Source organism: Podarcis raffonei, chromosome 7, assembly GCF_027172205.1.
Source record: "Podarcis raffonei isolate rPodRaf1 chromosome 7, rPodRaf1.pri, whole genome shotgun sequence".
Lineage (NCBI taxonomy): Eukaryota > Metazoa > Chordata > Lepidosauria > Squamata > Lacertidae > Podarcis > Podarcis raffonei.
In genome coordinates, this window is record NC_070608.1 from 85,539,413 (window position 1) to 85,557,186 (window position 17,774).

Here is a 17,774-nt window from a genome sequence, read left to right on the forward strand (position 1 = left end):
TGGACGCTTGTACTCAAATCCTGCTCAAATGGCTGAATTATCCAAGGAAATTTCTTCATCTTTCTTCATTTTTACTTGGAGTCTCCTATACCCTCACTAGTGCCTCTGCTTTCAAACTTAAGCATAGTTCAGAGCATTTGAGTCCCTACATAGGGATGACAGTCTGGAAAACTAAAAAATTCATCTTAGGGCCTTAAGAGTCCAATTTATCAGATGCTGAAATGGACCGAACCCAAGGAAGTAGGTTGGTTGGATTTCAAGCGGAATTAACTCAAAAGTATTAAAATGCCACATTAGATTTTCCAGGGACTCTTCCTCTTCCAAGCACCTGAACTCATCACCATATACAGTACTCCCAAACAGACAGAAGGAAGCTTCCGCATAACACATGCGCAGTTCATGCAACAGTGTTTTGGTTGGTTTTTGCCATGACCAAGAATGGAGAAGGAAGGAAAGGAGGCAGGGATTTGAGTCAGTCACATAGCTGTCAACTTTTCCCTTTTCTTGCGAGGAATCCTATTCAGAATAAGGGAATTTTAAAAAAGGAAAAGTTGGCAGCTATGGTCAGTCAGCAGCACAGAGATTGTTGGGAAACTGCTTGGGAAAGCGTTCACATATACTGATGTACTAAAGAACTCTAAAAATGTTTCTCTTTTTCAATCCCTCAGGTCATTAAGGCTGACTGAAAGAATGCAATAAAAGAAACTGAAAATCCCAAATACACTGGCGGAGTAATCCTATGCAGAGTTACTCAGAAGGAAGTTCTGGAAGGAAGTTCTACTGAGTCTCACTGGCCTACTCCCAGTTTATTGCTGTCTTGTAGAATTTTCTGCCCTTGCACTAGTTCGGTTCAAGGCCCATGTAGATTTGAAGTTGCTTGCCTTTGGCCACATAAGAAATTGGGAAAGCCCCAAAGGAAAAGGGAAGGTCTAAAGAGAAATTAAAGTGCTCATGAGAGAGCTCAGCTCAGATACAGCAGTTGCTTGGGGCAGAAAACAAGGCCCTGTGAAATCATTCTTAATACACCCTAACATTCTTTGAAATGGCTATCATTTTTGTACCAAGTCCTTACATAATCCTGAACTAGTAAAATTGCACCAACTTTGCTTCACATACTATTACTAACAGAGTGGCTTATTTGGGACTGTTACGCTCTGAGTGTGACACACAAACACAGTCGTATCCACACTCGTTGAAATTACATTTCTATGGAAAGCATGGATGGGAAAGACGGCAACAGATAAGATCACGACACTTCCAAAAATATTATTCCTTTTTAAAAATATTCTACTCAAAATGGACCTAAGTAATTATAGCGTGTCCAAAACCACTGATAGACTTTACTTGGGGCAAGAAAAAAACCTAGCGTATCTGCTAGGACATTAATAAATACAATAACATGGAGGGTGGTGTTTTCCCTCTATATATAAATATTTTGATGCGGCAATGTGAGCACACTTACTATCATGGAGTCATTCGGATCATTTAACTGAACTGGAACAGAATAATGTTCCATTTATGGTCCGTTTAATATGAATAAATGCCCCATGACAGCTCCAGATTTGTCTACAGTGACTATGTCCCCACCTTTTTCAAGACTTTGCTTTTTTTCATTTCCACATTTGCTTTCGTTGCCTAATAATACGGACTTCCAAAAAAAAAACCATTCAAGCCAATACAAGCTGGAATTTTCCAACAGAAAGATTTCCCAGGCTTCATTCTTGTTTCTGGAGTTCTGAATGTATACCAAAAAGGGATGGATAAAGTCCAATTGTGAAAGGTATTTGGGAAAATTCTATCTCTCTTCCAAATCAATTTAATATTGCTTAGATCTGGAGGGATTTGATAATGTATTTGGATGGCATGCATATTTATGGTATGATAAGGTAAAGGCCCATAATGCATTTAAAAATCATGTAATTAGGAAATCGTTGTACAATGTTTGGATAAAATATAAAGATCTTTTAGAAAGGAAGACGCCCAGATGGCTTTCACCAATGGAGGCGAAGGCGCAGAAAAAGTTAAATATGGATACCAAATGGTTGAGATATTCAGATTTATTATTGGAGGATAAAGAAGGATACAAGCTAAAACGATTTGATCAAGTTAAAGATAAGTTAAATTGGTTACATTACTACCAGATTAATGAATTGTATAAACTAGATAAGAAAAATGGTTTTGCTTCTGAAAAATCTAAGTTGGAGACGGAGTTGTTGGATACTAAAGTTAAAAATCTGTCTAAAATGTATAAGTTACTGTTGGAGTGGCATACAAAGGATGAACAAGTTAAATCAGTGATGATAGATTGGGTAAGAGATGTAGGACACAACATAATGTTTGAGAATTGGGGAAGATTGTGGAAGAAAGGGGTCAAGTTCACTGCATGTACAATGTTAAAGGAAAATATAATGAAAATGATGTATAGATGGTATTTGACTCTGGTTAAACTAGCAAAGATTTATCATAACTGTGATAATCTATGTTGGAAATGTAAAGAAAAAGAAGGAACTTTTTTATCACGTGGTGGACCTGCCCCAAGGTGAAAGACTTCTGGGAAAAGATTTATAATGAATTGAAAAAAATGTTGAAATATACATTTATTAAGAAACCAGAGGCCTTTCTTCTTGGAATAACAGGTTTGGAATTGCCCAAGAAAGATGTTAAATTATTTTTGTATGCCACAACTGCTGCTCGAATTTTACTAGCTAAGAAGTGGAAAACGCAAGAAGTACCAACAGTAGAGGAATGGCAGATGAAGATGATGGACTTTTCGGAGCTAGCCGACCTGACCGGAAGAGTCCGCAACCAGAACGAGGAGGAGTACCAGGAAGAATGGACGAAATTTAATGATTATTTAGTTAAATACGTTAAGTTAAATTAATCGGAAAAAGCTTGCAATTACCAGTTAGGCTTAGGATCTAAATAAGTAATGTGATGAATTAACATGTTTAATGCTGAATTGGGAAGAAAGAATGATGTTAAGTGATTAAGTTAAGTTTATAAGAAATTTGGATTTGGAAAACCGTTAAAATGATATGCATTGAAATTCAACCAGGGGGATACGAGGAAGTCACTTAACAATGTTAACAAGATTAGTTTTAATAAGGTTATGATTTTTGTTTGTTAGTGTGTTTATAATTTTGTGAAAATCAATAAAAAAATTGGGGGGGGGGGAAACAAATCAATTTAATATTGCTAAAGTGAAGATGAAACAAAACCATTATTACTACAGGATAATAGCATAGCAATTCCTAAAGCAAAAAATAAGCAGGTGCCAACCTCTTCATCCCCAGCATTTAGGCTAATGTCCACCAATGAGACAAGGAGCTGATGATTTTGGAGTTTCCATGGCCACTGCTTTCCAGAGAAATGCAACTTCCAAACACCTTATGTAGAACAAAGAGGGCAAGCTAAGCAGCATGCAGAACGGTCCTAGCCATACCAGCCTCCTTACCGTAATTGCTATAGCATATGCAGAGAGGGAGGGGGTATGTGAATTGGAAAAAAGTTGTATGGGCTATTTCAGAACTTGCTGAGCTAAATAACCAGCCAGCCAGCATTGAAGTGCGTTAGCACTAACTTACGGAATGACCTATACAAACTTTACGGCAACCATCTGTTCTGTATTTGTAGAGGTCATTCTTGAGTAAATGCCTTTACTCTTGATTCTTTTGGACAATGTATTCTGCCTCTTCAAATAATGTCAAAAGCAGCAAATTGCGTGTATATATATATATATATAATACAAATTGAACATTCCAGCCTTATAAATACCATGAAGGTGGTGAAAGACCAGCAAAGGAAAAAATATGTATAGGATAACAAGAGAGTGATCTAGACAGACAAGTACCTTATATTAAATTCAAAATGAAAGTTCTTTTTCCTTTTCAGAAGCAATCAAAAGAAAAATAAATAAATTACTATACTTTTGGAGACAAATAAAACGTTAACCCTGGATCCCAGTGGGTTGAAAGCCCACAGCAGAGCCAACCCTCCTTAACTTTCCACTGCTATGGCAGCCGCTGTCAGGGAGAGGAAAACGGGAAAAGATGAAAGGACAGAAACCAGCAGTTATAGAGAGCCTAAAGAGATTATCAGCAGCTTATCGTCTGACAGTGGGTCTGACGTAGAGGGGGAGAAGGATAAACCTGGAATAAGTCATTCTGTACACAGAGGAAGTCAGGGGAGGAGTTTTCGCAGACTTCCATGCTGGGTGCGGAAAAGGAAGAAAGTTTAGAGGCGGCAACTGCGCAACAAGGGGAAGGGCGCTAATTGAAACGCTGGAGATGTACATTTGAACTTTGTCAAATAAATCAAATAGTTTGGAACTGGCTGGGAGCCAGCTGGACAGCTGGACAGCATTAAGCCTCTGACAGCCGCCTTGGGCCACGTTGGAGAAGAAGCTGCCATGTTGCTGGTCCTCCCCATTCTGACATGAACCCAGTTCTTTCGGGGGGGGGGCAGTGCGTGGAGAGAAGCTGCAGTGTCAGCTACTCTCATGTGGTCCCATCTCACATGATCATGGTAGTGTGGGGAAACTCAGCACTGCTGCAAGTCCCATTCTGCTGAGTGATAGGCACCTCCCACCTTGATAAGGACAAGCAGGAATGGCCAGCTTTTGGATAGATGAGAGAGACTGCGGTCAGACCTTTGGTAGGCAAGCACCTTTCCCAATTGCGTTAACTACTAAACCGTTTTTAGATCATAAATAATAATAATTTATTATTTATACCCCACCCATCTGGCTGAGTTTCCCCAGCCACTCTGCTCCCAATCGAATATTAAAAACACAATACAGCATTAAACATTAAAAACTTCCCTAAACAGGGATGCCTTCAGATGTCTTTTAATAATAGGATAGCTGCTTATTTCCTTGACATCTGATGGGAGGGCATTCCACAGGGCGGGCGCCACTACCGAGGAGGCCCTGTAACCTCACTTCTCGTGAGGGAACCGCCAGAAGTTAAAGGTAGCAATGATAATTCACCTTTTCAAACGTTAGACAATCCTGAATGGATTTGCATTGTCTGATGTGCTTATGGAATCGTAGAATTGTGTAGATTTTAAGGGACTCCTAGGGCCATTGAGTCTAAACCCTGTAATGCAATGCTTGTTGCCTTTGATTTTCTACACCAGGCTTTTTGGATTCTTTCCCCCCCCCTTATGTTAAGCTTTACTCTTTGTTTGGGGGGCGGGGAGGCATGCTATCAATTTCCAAGGAAGTGAAGCTTCTCTAATTTTTGAGGCTGTGTAATATAGTTACATCCAGCAGCGCTGCACCTTCCAGTGTTGTTAAAGTAACATGAGAAGCCTGGAATCACATGCGTCGCGCAGCTGAAAAGCTCTTCATGTTATACAGATGGCACAAAATGGCGATGCTGAGATTCCCACACTACCAAGCCAATACATTGGTACCTCAGGTTAATTCATTCCGAAGGTACGTTCTTAATCTGAAACTGTTCTTAACCTAAGGTACCACTTTAGCTAATGGGGCCTCCTGCTGCTGCCGCGGGATTTCTGTTCTCTTCCTGAAGCAAAGTTCTTAACCCGAGGTACTATTTCTGGGTTAGCGGAGTCTGCAACCTGAAGCGTCTGTAACCTGAAGCGTCTGTAACCCGAGGTACCACTGTAAAAGGACCTAGCTGCCTTTCTGTAACATCACTTGGGCTGCATTCAAAGTACAAATATTTCCGCAAGCAGTACTTTGCTTTGAATTGATTATTATCAAAAGTGCTATTGACTGGCTTATCCGACTTGGAAAATGTCGTCCAGCTGCCCGGATTTCCTGGCTACCAAGGAGAAGTTGCTTTTTCATAAAAATGTACCTTTTCTGCTTGTATGTCAACATGGCTTCTGCAATGGGCAACTGGTGGGCACAGTTTGCTCCCACTAGGTACTGAGTTATTCTGGAGACAATATCAGGTGATTCCTGGACTGAAACAGAGAGAGAGAGAAAAAGAAGCACAACGACCATTTGCCATGCATTTGGAAGGAACTGCAAGTCCATCCATCCATTCATCCACCCAATTGATACCCCACCCTTCCTCCCGAAGGAGCCCAGAGTAGCAAGAACTGCTTGCTGAATCTACCTACTCCCAACTTTTCTGTTTCCAACAACAACCAGTCAGAGTCATAAGGAGGGCATCATGGCGATGACTGTTTTGATCTTTGTATACAACACATCCATAGAGCATTTTTTCCTCAAATAAAGCTCTTTTTCACATTTACTTTTTAAAATAATATGGCCACGTCACCTCCAACAGCCTTATTTTCTCTGTACCAGCTTAAGAGTGCCGTGACATGGCATCTGTTACCCGAATTTAACAGGGTAGAATGGAAGATACCAACCACGGCTACCTTCTCCCAGCTCCAGGTGTGAGGACTTGAGATACTATTAGACTCTAAAAGTAAAATTCAACAGCTGAATACAATATTCTGCATCTCAAGGAGAATCAAACCGAATTTGTGGAAAGCTGTGGAATTATGGGAAGGAAGCAGCGTATCTTTGATGCCTCCAGTGCTGTTACGAACGGACATTGGAAACTGGGAAGGTAGAAGACTCAGAAAGCAAAGCACAAAAATTGCCTTACTGTGAGATTCTGTTTTCAGAGGATGCCTTAGGGCATTGCCACTAATGAGTAGGCTCAGTAGGCAATGCTGCTTCTTCGCTGCCCAGACCCCCTTGGCAGCAGAAGGCAGCTTCCCTCCAAATGCTGCAACTGAAACAAAAAAACTGCAGAACCATGGAGGACCACCCATCATCAACTGGCATAGACAGGAAAGAAGCACCCCCAGAACATGAAGGGAGGAAATGCCCTCTGGCATCCTCTGGAGATAGAAATTTGTGGCAAGGAAATTTCCTCTTTTCCAGAGGCACCGGAGGGCATTGCCACTAATGGGACACAGCAGGTATTAGCGGCAATGCCCTCCAGTAAACAATTATTCTTTTTCAAAGTTATCAATTCAGGCAACCTTATGCAAATAAGTATTAAGACAGCCTTACCAGCATTTTGTGCTTCAAGTCTGTTAAATAAATCTTTCCAGGACAAATCTTGGAAGAAGTAGTTATACTGACAATCAACGGAACCCAGATACTTTGCCACCGGATGACAACCTGTAAATAACACAAAAAATAAATCCGTTCTGTATGGCAGATGCACATTAGCAGTCCAGAATATATTACGTCTATACCCCTTTAGTGCTCAGAAGAAAGGAAATCCCAACTTATTGCCTTCAGGGTGAAGATGTGCTCAAAATTGTGAAAAGCCGCTGAAATTCAGTTTCTTCTTCCTCTTCTGGGTTGTGAGACATTCTTAGTGTTTTTAAAATGGAAAGTAAGTGGTCACAAACAAGGCGGTAGAAACAAAGGTAGGAAATAAAGCAGGACTCTCCTTATTATATACAACTTTGTTACATAATAAAAATCTTCCCTGGTGTTGGGAGACGTCAGATTACTACAGTGGTGCCTCGCAAGACGAAAAGAATCTGTTCCGCGATTCTCTTCGTCTAGCGGTTTTTTCGTCTTGCGAAGCAAGCCCATTAGCGGCTTAGCGGATTAGCGCTATTAGCGGCTTAGCGGATCAGCTGATAAGCGGCTTAGCGGGTCAGCTGATAAGCAGCTTGGCGGCTTGGGAAAAGGGGGGGGGGAGAAAAAAACCCTGCAGGAACTCGCAAGACATTTTCGTCTTGCGAAGCAAGCCCATAGGAAATTCGTTTTGCGAAGCACCTCCAAAACGGAAAACCCTTTCGTCTAGCGGGTTTTCCGTCTTGCGAGGCATTCGTCTTGCGGGGCACCACTGTACAGCATTATATGCTTGCGGCCTGTTGCCCCTATTGAGATTCCACTAGCTGCAATTTCCAGATGTCGTCAAGGGCAGATCCATGTAAAGTGAATTACAGTAGTCCAGCTTAGATGTTAGCACAGCCCAAGTAACCAAGCCCAGGCTATCCCTATGCAGAAATGGCAGTGGTTGGCACATCAGCACAGGCACTCCTAACCACTGAGGCCAGCTGGCCCTCAAGGAACAATCATGGTTCCAGGAGCATGCCAGACTATGGACCTGTCCCTTCAAGAGGTGTGTGGCCCCATTAAGAACAGGTCATTCTGCCAACTCCTGCACACTGGAACAGTCCACTTATAGCACGTCTGTCTTGCTTAGATTCAGTTCCAATTTGCAATGCACACTGGAAGGAACTATAAATAACCTCCACTCCAGCTGAAGCTCTGACTGCTAGCTATCCTTCTCATTCTGCCACAAAGTTTGGAAAGGGAGTGATAGGAAAGTGCTGGTATTCTAGAGGCTGCCATTGCTATATTTAATATCCAGCAACCCTGTACAAGAGCATTATAACCAGAGCAGACAACACAACTTGAACAGACAAACAGTTCCTGTGTTGTGATGCAGTGAGAAAGAGGTTAATTCAAAGGAAGAAGAAAGGACAGAAAAGCTTGCTTACCTACTGGTATGATAAGAAATCTCATGTAGCTGAGCCAGTCTGGGGTTTTGTGAGACAGTTGTTCTACAAAGAGCCTCAGCACAGCACTGAGGTAATTCTGGGCTCCCGCAATTGCAATTTTAATTGGATTGGGAGGCTGAGAATTGCAGTTGCAGCTGAAGAGAGAGGGAACATTACTGCTTTTAAATAAAATCCAGAGATTGATGGGTATTTTGTACCACGTACATTATTAACCTAACTGTAAGTACATACTCATGACAGAAGGTCAAGACTGAAAGCAAGTAGGCACTCAGTGACTTCCTACCAGAGCGCAGATTTAAACAAGGGGCTTCCAAATTTGTGCTTTGGTCTCTTAGAAAGTGAGTTACATCAGCCTGAGAACGCAGCTTATGAACCAGAAGAGAATCATTCACGTGACTCCCATTTTCTTTAGTCAAAGGACAGGAGGTTTGTTTAAAAAGATAGGAACAGTGGCATGCTTGCTGTTTTTTTGGTTTGCTTGCTTCTTTTTGCTATGTTTTTGTTCCAACTGTAAGAAAGTTATGATTAATCAGACAGTCCACAACAATCTTAATTTTGTATGCAAGTCACCTTCGGCACCATCAGTGCTTTGCATGCAGAAGGTTCCAAATTCTACCCCTGGCACCTCCAGGTAGGGTCGGAAATATCATTGGATTGAAACCCTGGAGAGCCACTGCCGGGATGGACCAATGGGCTGACTTCTCCTAAGGAGGCTTCCTATGTAATTGCCAGTATTAGGAACCTCCCTTAGACCAGGTTACAAAACCGATCCTTCCAGCTCACCGGTGACTCTCTGGGGTTTCAGATTGAACCTGGGACCTTTTGCATACAGAGCATTGACCGAGTTACAGCCAAGGGTGGCCTAAGCGGTGTTGGAGCTTCCGTTGCGACCGAGCTCAAATGGCTCTCCTCCACGACGTACTTCGAAATCCATCGAGGCTCTCCTCTGACAGTGGTTAACGACCTAAGCCTTTAATGAGGCTTCAGGCACGCTTCCCCATTACGCAGAGTATCCAAACAGCAGAAGGGCGAGAAATATATGCTACATCGCTACGTTTCTTTCTAACTACGCAGGACAGAAAAGAATATGCATCTGCTCTCTGTGAGAGTCAGTGAACAACTGGAACAAAGAAACAGGAAACCAGTAACATCAACATCCGTCTAACGTGAGACTTCCAACAGTCTGGAATGTAAACAGAGTCTTGTGACTCTAAAAACTGCCCAGTGGCATAACAAAAATCTAACAAGCGGTCGCACTGCCTGAGTTTCAGGGAATGGACTCAAGAGCGGGAGACGGAGGAGGCATGGGGCACACACAAACACACACACACACACACACACACTCCTTGTCCTGGCACTGCAGAAGAGGAATGCAGCTTTGATTTACAGCAGGGGGTTGAGGGGTTGGAGGAAAGTCACAGCTCAGAGACAGATGAACCAAAGAGTTGGGAAGTGTTAGAAGAAGGGCGGGGAGACAGAGGCAGGGCAGCCAGCTGACACGTTATCACTGGAGAGTATTTCTAACCCCCCTTCTCCCAGAATGCGGCGTTTGTTAAGAGTTCCAGAAGGAAGAAATCAGAGACATATGGCCACGAACGGCCTCTATAAGGGGAGATGCTGTTGCTAGGAAGGAGGGAGGAGGAGCCCAGTTGGAGCAACGCCATTGTCCAGGCTTACCACCTTATTTTGTCTCTCACTATTCTGAATGAATAAACTCATTAAAAAGGACTCTACATTCTTTTCTCTGCTGTTGCTGCAACCAGGGGAGGAACAGCTTTCCTGGGGGGGTCAGGTGGGATTACTATGAGGAATTATTAAATATGGAGCAAGCCATTGTGTCGGCAATGAAAGCATTGCGGTGACTGGGTTTGATTGATTGACAACAATTTCTGATCAATTCCCACAAACCTCTGCACCTCTGCCATTTGCTTTCTCTACGCCTGACAGGCACGTATAAGCATTCTAAACACAGACCAGTTGCCGGTTGCTTCACCAGGCATCCTGGGCCATAAAGATAGAAGGTAGCTTCTTTGATGTACATTGGTACCTCAGGTTACATAAGCTTCAGGTTACCTATGCTTCAGGTTACAGACTCTGCTAACCCAGAAATGGTGCTTCAGGTTAAGAACTTTGCTTCAGGATGAGAACAGAAATCGTGCTCCGGCGGCGCGGCAGCAGCAGCAGGAGGCCCCATTAGCTAAAGTGGTGCTTCAGGTTAAGAACAGTTTCAGGTTAAGAACAGACCTCCGGAACGAATTAAGTACTTAACCTGAGGTACCACTGTACCTTTCTTTAGTTTGTTAATCTAAGGGCCAAGAAGAGAGTTCACAGGGAGATGGTAAATACTACCTGTCCTTCCTTCTCCTGTTTACTGCTGTTTATGACCTCCGGAGTTTGCTAAAAGCATTCCTCCTTCCTCCTTGATTTCTATTTTATTTACTCTGAACTATGTATGCATGCTCAAGTAGGAAATAGTTTCTTTGTAGTTAAGAGGATTTCTTGTGATCTGACTTTGTCCCACGTGGGGGTTTTTTAAATGCTCAGAGGACATCTGATTGGTTCTTATGAACACTGTGTAAAAAGTTCTTTTGTGAATAAAACGACCTGGGCCAAGGGGTGGACGGAGGATTATTAATCACACTGCCTCCCAGAGTCTTGCTGGCCAAGCCTCGTGTGTATTTTATTAATCAGAGTCCGATCCTTCCTTGCTTTTGGAATGCAACACTTTCCCAAAGCCGTGACACTGAGCCACACCCCCTTCATCTCCTCCTGCCTCTGCCACCTTTCCTCTTCATGGCAGTGGTGGCAGTGTAGAAATGAAAACTTTGAGTTTTCTGCTTCTTTGTTGCTGGAAGGGCGGCAATGCACCCCTGCCAATGAACCCTGTGCCCCCTCCCTCCTTTGATCTAGGTAAAGGTAAAGGGGCCCCTGACCATAAGGTCCAGTCGTGGCCAACTCTGGGGTTGCGGCGCTCGTCTCGCTTTATTGGCCGAGGGAGCCAGCGTACAGCTTCCGGGTCATGTGGCCAACATGACTAAGCCACTTCTGGCGAACCAGAGCAGCGCACGGAAACGCCTTTTACCTTCCCACCGGAGCGGTACCTATTTATCTACTTGCATTTTGATGTGCTCTCGAACTGCTAGGTGGGCAGGAGCAGGGACCGAGCAACGGGAGCTCACCCCGTCGCGGGGATTCGAACCGCCAACCTTCTGATCAGCAAGTCCTAGGCTCTTTGGTTTGGAAGAAGCTAAAGGGGCCTTTCTCAGAGCAAGTCATTCTGGGTGGGATGGCCACGAAAGTGCCTGTGCCACGGCCACAGTTTGCTGTGACAGCAAAGGATGTGTTGGGGCTGTTGGGGGTTATGTGCTGCGGAAGCTCAGCTTGCCACTTACGCTCGTCCCAGAAAACAGCCATCTATCAAGAGTTGTCTTTATACAGATGTTACAAGCAGGCTTCAACTCAATACATAATGGTATCTCACCAGGAGATTAGGAAGCTACTGGGGAGGACATTAGCTTACAACGGCATGTTTTAAACCAAGTTTCAGGCTCTTTATATGGAAATACAAACAATTAAAAGGGGGGGATGCATTCCTCCAGAGGGCAACACAGAAAATGGATACTGAGAGAAGTAATTTTGGATTCAAGCAGTAAAAGCAGTGGGGTGCCACACAGCCTGGTGCTTATAGCTAGCAAATTTATGGGAATGTGTTTCATCTGTCTTTCAGTTTGTAGGGAGGCTGGGTCATTCATTATTTTGAGTGCCCAGCTTCCTCAGTGAGCATCCCTCTATGACACGGTTATCTGCCAGCATCTCCGCTGATAAAACAATGAACAGGATGGTGATATAAGGACTACTGCAAGTGGACTCTTTATTACGTTTGCAATTGTTGAAGATAAAATCTATTTTGGAAAGAGAAGAAATGAGCACTGAACCACTGATATATTACAAGTTAGCTCTTTATTTGCCGCGTCTGCAATTGTTTAAGACGAAACCTATTTGGGGGGGAAACTACTTTTGCCATTTTTATGGACGTTTAAAGAGAGCTGCCTTGGTGATAGTGTCAACTGCAGAATCTCTCCTGAGCCTCGCCTTCCCTCCCTAAACATCTGCGGTTGGCTTCACCCATCTGCCTTTATAGAAAAGTCAGTTTTATGTCTCAGACAGACGCATTGTAAAAACTTTCGCTTGTCAACTTAAACATATTGGTAAAATAGTGAAGTGGTTTTAGAAAAAAACATCTCTCTTGCTAGACTTCATCAGGGAAAGTCAACTCAAATTCTCATTAGGGACAAGATTTGTGGCCTTATTTTTTACCGGCAATAAAACTTAGGGCAGCTCTGGGGGGGCCATGCACAATAGTCTGGGACACAGCAGAAGGCCTTGGCAGGGGGTGTGTATATCTGGAGGGAGGGAGGATGTATATAAATACACATGCACACACACACACATCTTTTTTTTTTTAAAAAAAAGAACTTACTATCTCTGTATTCTAGAGACAATGGTGCTGAAAGCTGCCTGGATATCTGCAGAGGAGCACGTGCAGACGATTGGAAGGCCATGCTTTTGCAAGATATCTGAAAGAAACTGAGAATGATATACAAGTCTGTAAAAAAAAGGACCTTCTATATATATTTTTAATGCATTGTTGATTTATTTTAGTTATCTCTGCACTGTCCTTTTTTAAAAACACCCCAGGCAATTTACACTGTATTTTATTAACATAAATTGATTCAAACATGGCCGCAGTGGCCAACAATCCTTCAAGCAAACTAGCTTGAGAAAATTGTTGGGGTTCGTTAAGGTCTCCTGGAATCCAAGAACTGTAGAGTTGGAAGGGACCCTGGGGTAATTTAGAAGAGGAAGAGTTTGGATTTGGTATCCCGCTTTATCACTACCCGAAGGAGTCTCAAAGCGGCTAACATTCTCCTTTCCCTTCCTCTCCTATAACAAACACTCTGTGAGGTGAGTGGGGCTGAGAGACTTCAGAGAAGTGTGACTGGCCCAAGGTTATCCAGCAGCTGCATGTGGAGGAGCGGAGACGCGAACCCGGTTCACCAGATTATGAGACTACCGCTCTTAACCACTACACCACAACTAAATAATCCCTAATAGGTGGCCATCCAAGCTCTGCCTAAAAGCCTCCAAGGAAGGAGAGTTCCACTGTGAAACAGCTCTTACTGTCAGGAATTCCTCCCCCCCCGCCAATGTTTCTTGTAATTTGAATCCACTGCTTTGGGTCCTAGCTCTAAGGAACTCTGCGAAAGAAGAAACACTGGATGCCATTGAGTGGGGGTATCTGTTAAGCGCAGCAAAATATGTTGTGAGGACAAGAATGCCCCGTAACTTTATTTCAAAGCACAGCTCTGTATTTCAAAATTGTGTCCAGGTGTGGGGGGGGAGGGGCAACGTAGCACAGAGAACCAAGCAGTTAAGTGCATTATAGTTCAGGTGAGCGAGCAAATCTGACTTTAATGTTTTTATACTTATTAACGATTAAAGAATATCAGTGACTATCTCTGCCCTATTATTGTTGAGAGCAGGGAGAGGCAACCTAAGGCCTGTGGGCCGGGTGCGGCCCAATCGCCTTCTCAATCCGGCCCGCGGATGGTCTGGGAATCAGCGTGGTTTTTACATGAGTAGTGTTAAGTTGTGGGTGAACATATCAGACAACACAGCGATTCTTCAAACAGCTCTTGTTTATTCAGAGGCCAGAACAGAACTGAATTGATGGGTTCAGCCAGCCTGCTTATATAGAGCTCCACTACAACGCAATAGTAACCATTTTCTGGAACTATCCAATCACTGAACGTCACTTTCAATCCCTTATTTGCATATGTGGACCTGAGTGAAAACTATCTACAGTATCCCCCTGCTGGCCCAGGGTGAGTACATAACAAGTAGAATGTGTCCTTTTATTTAAAATGCATCTCTGGGTTATTTGTGGGGCATAGGAATTCGTTCGTTTCCCCCCCCCAAAAAAAAAAATATAGTCCGGCCTCCCACATGGTCTGAGGGATGGTGGACTGGCCCACGGCTGAAAATGGTTGCTGACCCCGGTTGAGAGTCTTCCTTTGTGTTATGTTCCTGAAGTTTCTTCATTTGGTGAGAGCTAGATAAGTTTCACACCTACTGAAATCAGATTTCCCTGCGATTCCAGGTTCGGGACCCTCCGTGGGTTTGAACACTGTCCAAAAGCGGATGCAAATTTTGTGACCAAAAAAAATATGTAAAGTACTTTTTACATAATGAACCAAACCCAGCTTGGGCGGACCAAATTTGTGACTGGTACTATTAAATTTGTGCATAAATGATCTAGTGAGCAGTAAAGCACCCAAGTTGGCAAAACCACCAGACTACTCGGGATAGTGAACATCCGAGGTGCCTGCCTTAGAAGTGCTGCAATAGAAGCGCCACGAATGGGCAACACATGGGTGGTAAATTAAGTTCAACGAATGTGCAGCTGCAATCCTAACCCCACTTACCTGAGAGTAATATCTACTGAATTCAGAAGGGCTTGCTTCTGAGTAGGAATGGTTAGGATTGCCCTGTAAATGTACTGATGCGCATGGAACCAAAAAATTGCAACAAGAACTTCGGTGACTAACCAGAAGGGACAAATTCGGCAGCATGAAACGGGGAAATTCTATTTCGCAAGGGACTGAAAGTAAAATTGCCAGTATTGCAAAGCCCTCATACAAATCTAGGATGCAACCAAATGATCTGGGGACTGGAACATTTAGGGCAGGCATAGGCAAACTCCGGCCCTCCAGATGTTTTGAGACTACAATTCCCATCATCCCTGACTACTGGGTCCTGCTAGCTAGGGATGATGAGAATTGTAGTTCCAAAACATCTGGAGGGCCAGAGTTTGCGTATGCCTGATTTAGGGGTCTGTCTGCAGGTGGCCCTTTGTGGTTTAAGCTAAAATGACCGTGTACTTATCACTACAAATCTCCTTACCTGTCCTTGCCAGTCGGAGGTATTAATCAGAATGATATTTTCTGGCAGCTGATCATCTGAGATCAAGATGTGATTCAACTGGTCGTACACAGTTTTCCTAGGGATCTGTAAATAAATGAAAGCAGCCCTTAAGATTCCTGATTTATTGGAACAAGATCTATTACCCAGCTATTTAAATAAATGTTCAGTCTAAATCACTCCCACAATCTTATGTGTTTTTCTTCAGCCCATTAAGCTAGGACATCTATGAAGTGATGTCAAATATGAAGCGAACCCAAAATAATTGGCTTGACTTAAACGTCTAAGCACACTGTTTTGCCACTTGTCCATAGAGTTGCCAATTCCTGACTTGCTGAGGATCAAGGGATTATTGAAGATGACTTGGAAACTTCAGCTGGTCCAAAATATGAGTTACTGGCTGGGGTTCCATTTAGATCTCATATAGCCTCTTTTGAATGAAGGAAGGAAGCAATGAATGAATCTTTATTTGCGTCAGCCATCGGCCATAGCAATAAAACAACAGTACAATATACAAAAGAACAGAAACAAAAAGTTTATTATATAAAATACATTTTAGGGTTTTGAATCAGTAGTCAAATAGTGGATCTTATTCTTATTCTGATTGCCCCAGCTAAAAACAGTTTAATGATTTTATAATATTAATTATTTCTCTCTGTAAGGTGAGACTGGTGGTACTTTCATTCTGGTTTATTTTGTCTCTTTTGTTGTGTGTTGAGCATATATACATACATACATACACACACACACACATATATATATATACACATATATATATATATATATAAAACATATACACACATTTTATACATATATAAAATATATACACACACACATATATATATAAAACACACACACACATATATATATATATATAAAATATTCCTAAAAAATAGAGAATCTTTATTGCACGTTCTGGTGCACATGATGGGAGCTGTTACTAACTCCAAACCCCAAAATTTGGGATCCCCTCCAAAATTATGACAAAGCTTTGAGATGGTTTCGCAGCATGCCCCCAGAAGCACCATACATGCGAAGGAGGATGCCCCCTTGGCACTGAACAGCCCATTTCACCTGCAAGCGATGCCTGGTTCCTGGAGAGCGTTCGTTGTCCAGGCTGTTGGCTCTCTCATTCTGCTGCTTCGCCGGCTGCCTTTCCTTCAGAGATGTGCTTCTCCCTCTGCGTCCCATATGCTTCGCTTCCGATCTGCCAAAGGAGAACATGGGGACCTTTATCAAGAAAACCAAAACGGCACACATGCTGCTCACTGTATTACAACTTTCCTGGGCCAGCAGGAAATATCAATGTTGGTTGTTGGTTTTTTAACTTACCAGCAGATTAAAGTGCATTTTTTTTTATTTATCTTTTAAAACTCTATCCTGCCTAATACAGTGGTACATCAGGTTACAGATGCTTCGTGTTACAGACACTTCGGGTTACAGACGCTTCGGGTTACAGACGCTTCAGGTTACAAACTCCACTAACCAGGAAGTGGTTGCTCCAGGTTAAGAACTTTGCCCCAGGATAAGAACGGAAATCGCGCGCCAGCGGCACAGCGGCAGTGGGAGGCCCCATTAGTGAAAGCACGCTTCAGGTTAAGAACCTTTTCAGGTTAAGAACGGACCTCTGGAACGAATTAAGTTCTTAACCCGAGGTACCACTGTAACTGAATGAAGCACAAAGCAGCTAACAAATCAACAACAGCATATTTAAAAAAACCATTTCCAAATTAAACACAACCACACAAATATTGCTATAAATCTAAATGAGTAACAATTTAGGGAACTGGGCATATATAGCCTGGTAAAGAGGAGACGGAGAGGAGGTATGATAGCCATTTTCAAATATCTAAAGGGCTGTCACATGGAAAATGGAGCAAGCACATGTTCTCCTGCTCCGGAAGGTTGGACTCGAACCCATGGCTTCAAGTTACAAGAAAGGAGATTCTGACTAAACATCAGGAAGAACTTTCTGACAGTAAGAGCTGTTTGACCATGGAATGGGCTCCCTTGAGAGATTGTGGACTCTCCTTCCTTGGAGGCTTCTAAGCAGAGGTCGGATGGCCATCTGTCATGGATGCTTTAGCTGAGATTCCTACATTGCAGGGCGTTGGACTAGATGTTCCCCTGGGGTCCCTTCTGTCACAGGCCAAGGGACGCCTTAGAGTCGGGGGGGGGGAGAGAAGAAGAGTCAGAGTGGGAACAGTCAGAAGGAAATGGTTGGGAAATGACAGAAGGGGAAGAGGGGGAGAGCCAGGAGGAGGCAAGGCTCTCCGATGCTGAAGCAGAGCCCCAGCACCGCACAGGAAGCTCAG

The 17,774-nt window shown here is 43.2% G+C and overlaps 1 protein-coding gene across 6 annotated transcripts in view; it reads right to left on the bottom strand.

The window, feature by feature from the left end:
- Positions 1-17,774, bottom strand: part of PACS2 (phosphofurin acidic cluster sorting protein 2) — a 46,262-nt gene that overhangs the window by 9,545 nt on the left and 18,943 nt on the right. For 2 of the 6 annotated variants that reach the window (XM_053397274.1, XM_053397273.1), the window contains exons 13-19: positions 16,534-16,666; positions 15,442-15,546; positions 12,959-13,065; positions 8,458-8,612; positions 7,004-7,114; positions 5,826-5,934; positions 3,851-3,883 (exon numbers count right to left, since the gene is read on the bottom strand). In XM_053397274.1, coding sequence (XP_053253249.1) covers positions 3,851-3,883; positions 5,826-5,934; positions 7,004-7,114; positions 8,458-8,612; positions 12,959-13,065; positions 15,442-15,546; positions 16,534-16,666 — 753 coding nt within the window. The remainder of the gene's footprint in view (positions 1-3,850; positions 3,884-5,825; positions 5,935-7,003; positions 7,115-8,457; positions 8,613-12,958; positions 13,066-15,441; positions 15,547-16,533; positions 16,667-17,774) is intronic. The other 4 variants (XM_053397278.1, XM_053397275.1, XM_053397276.1 and 1 more) reach the window with 3 other exon arrangements.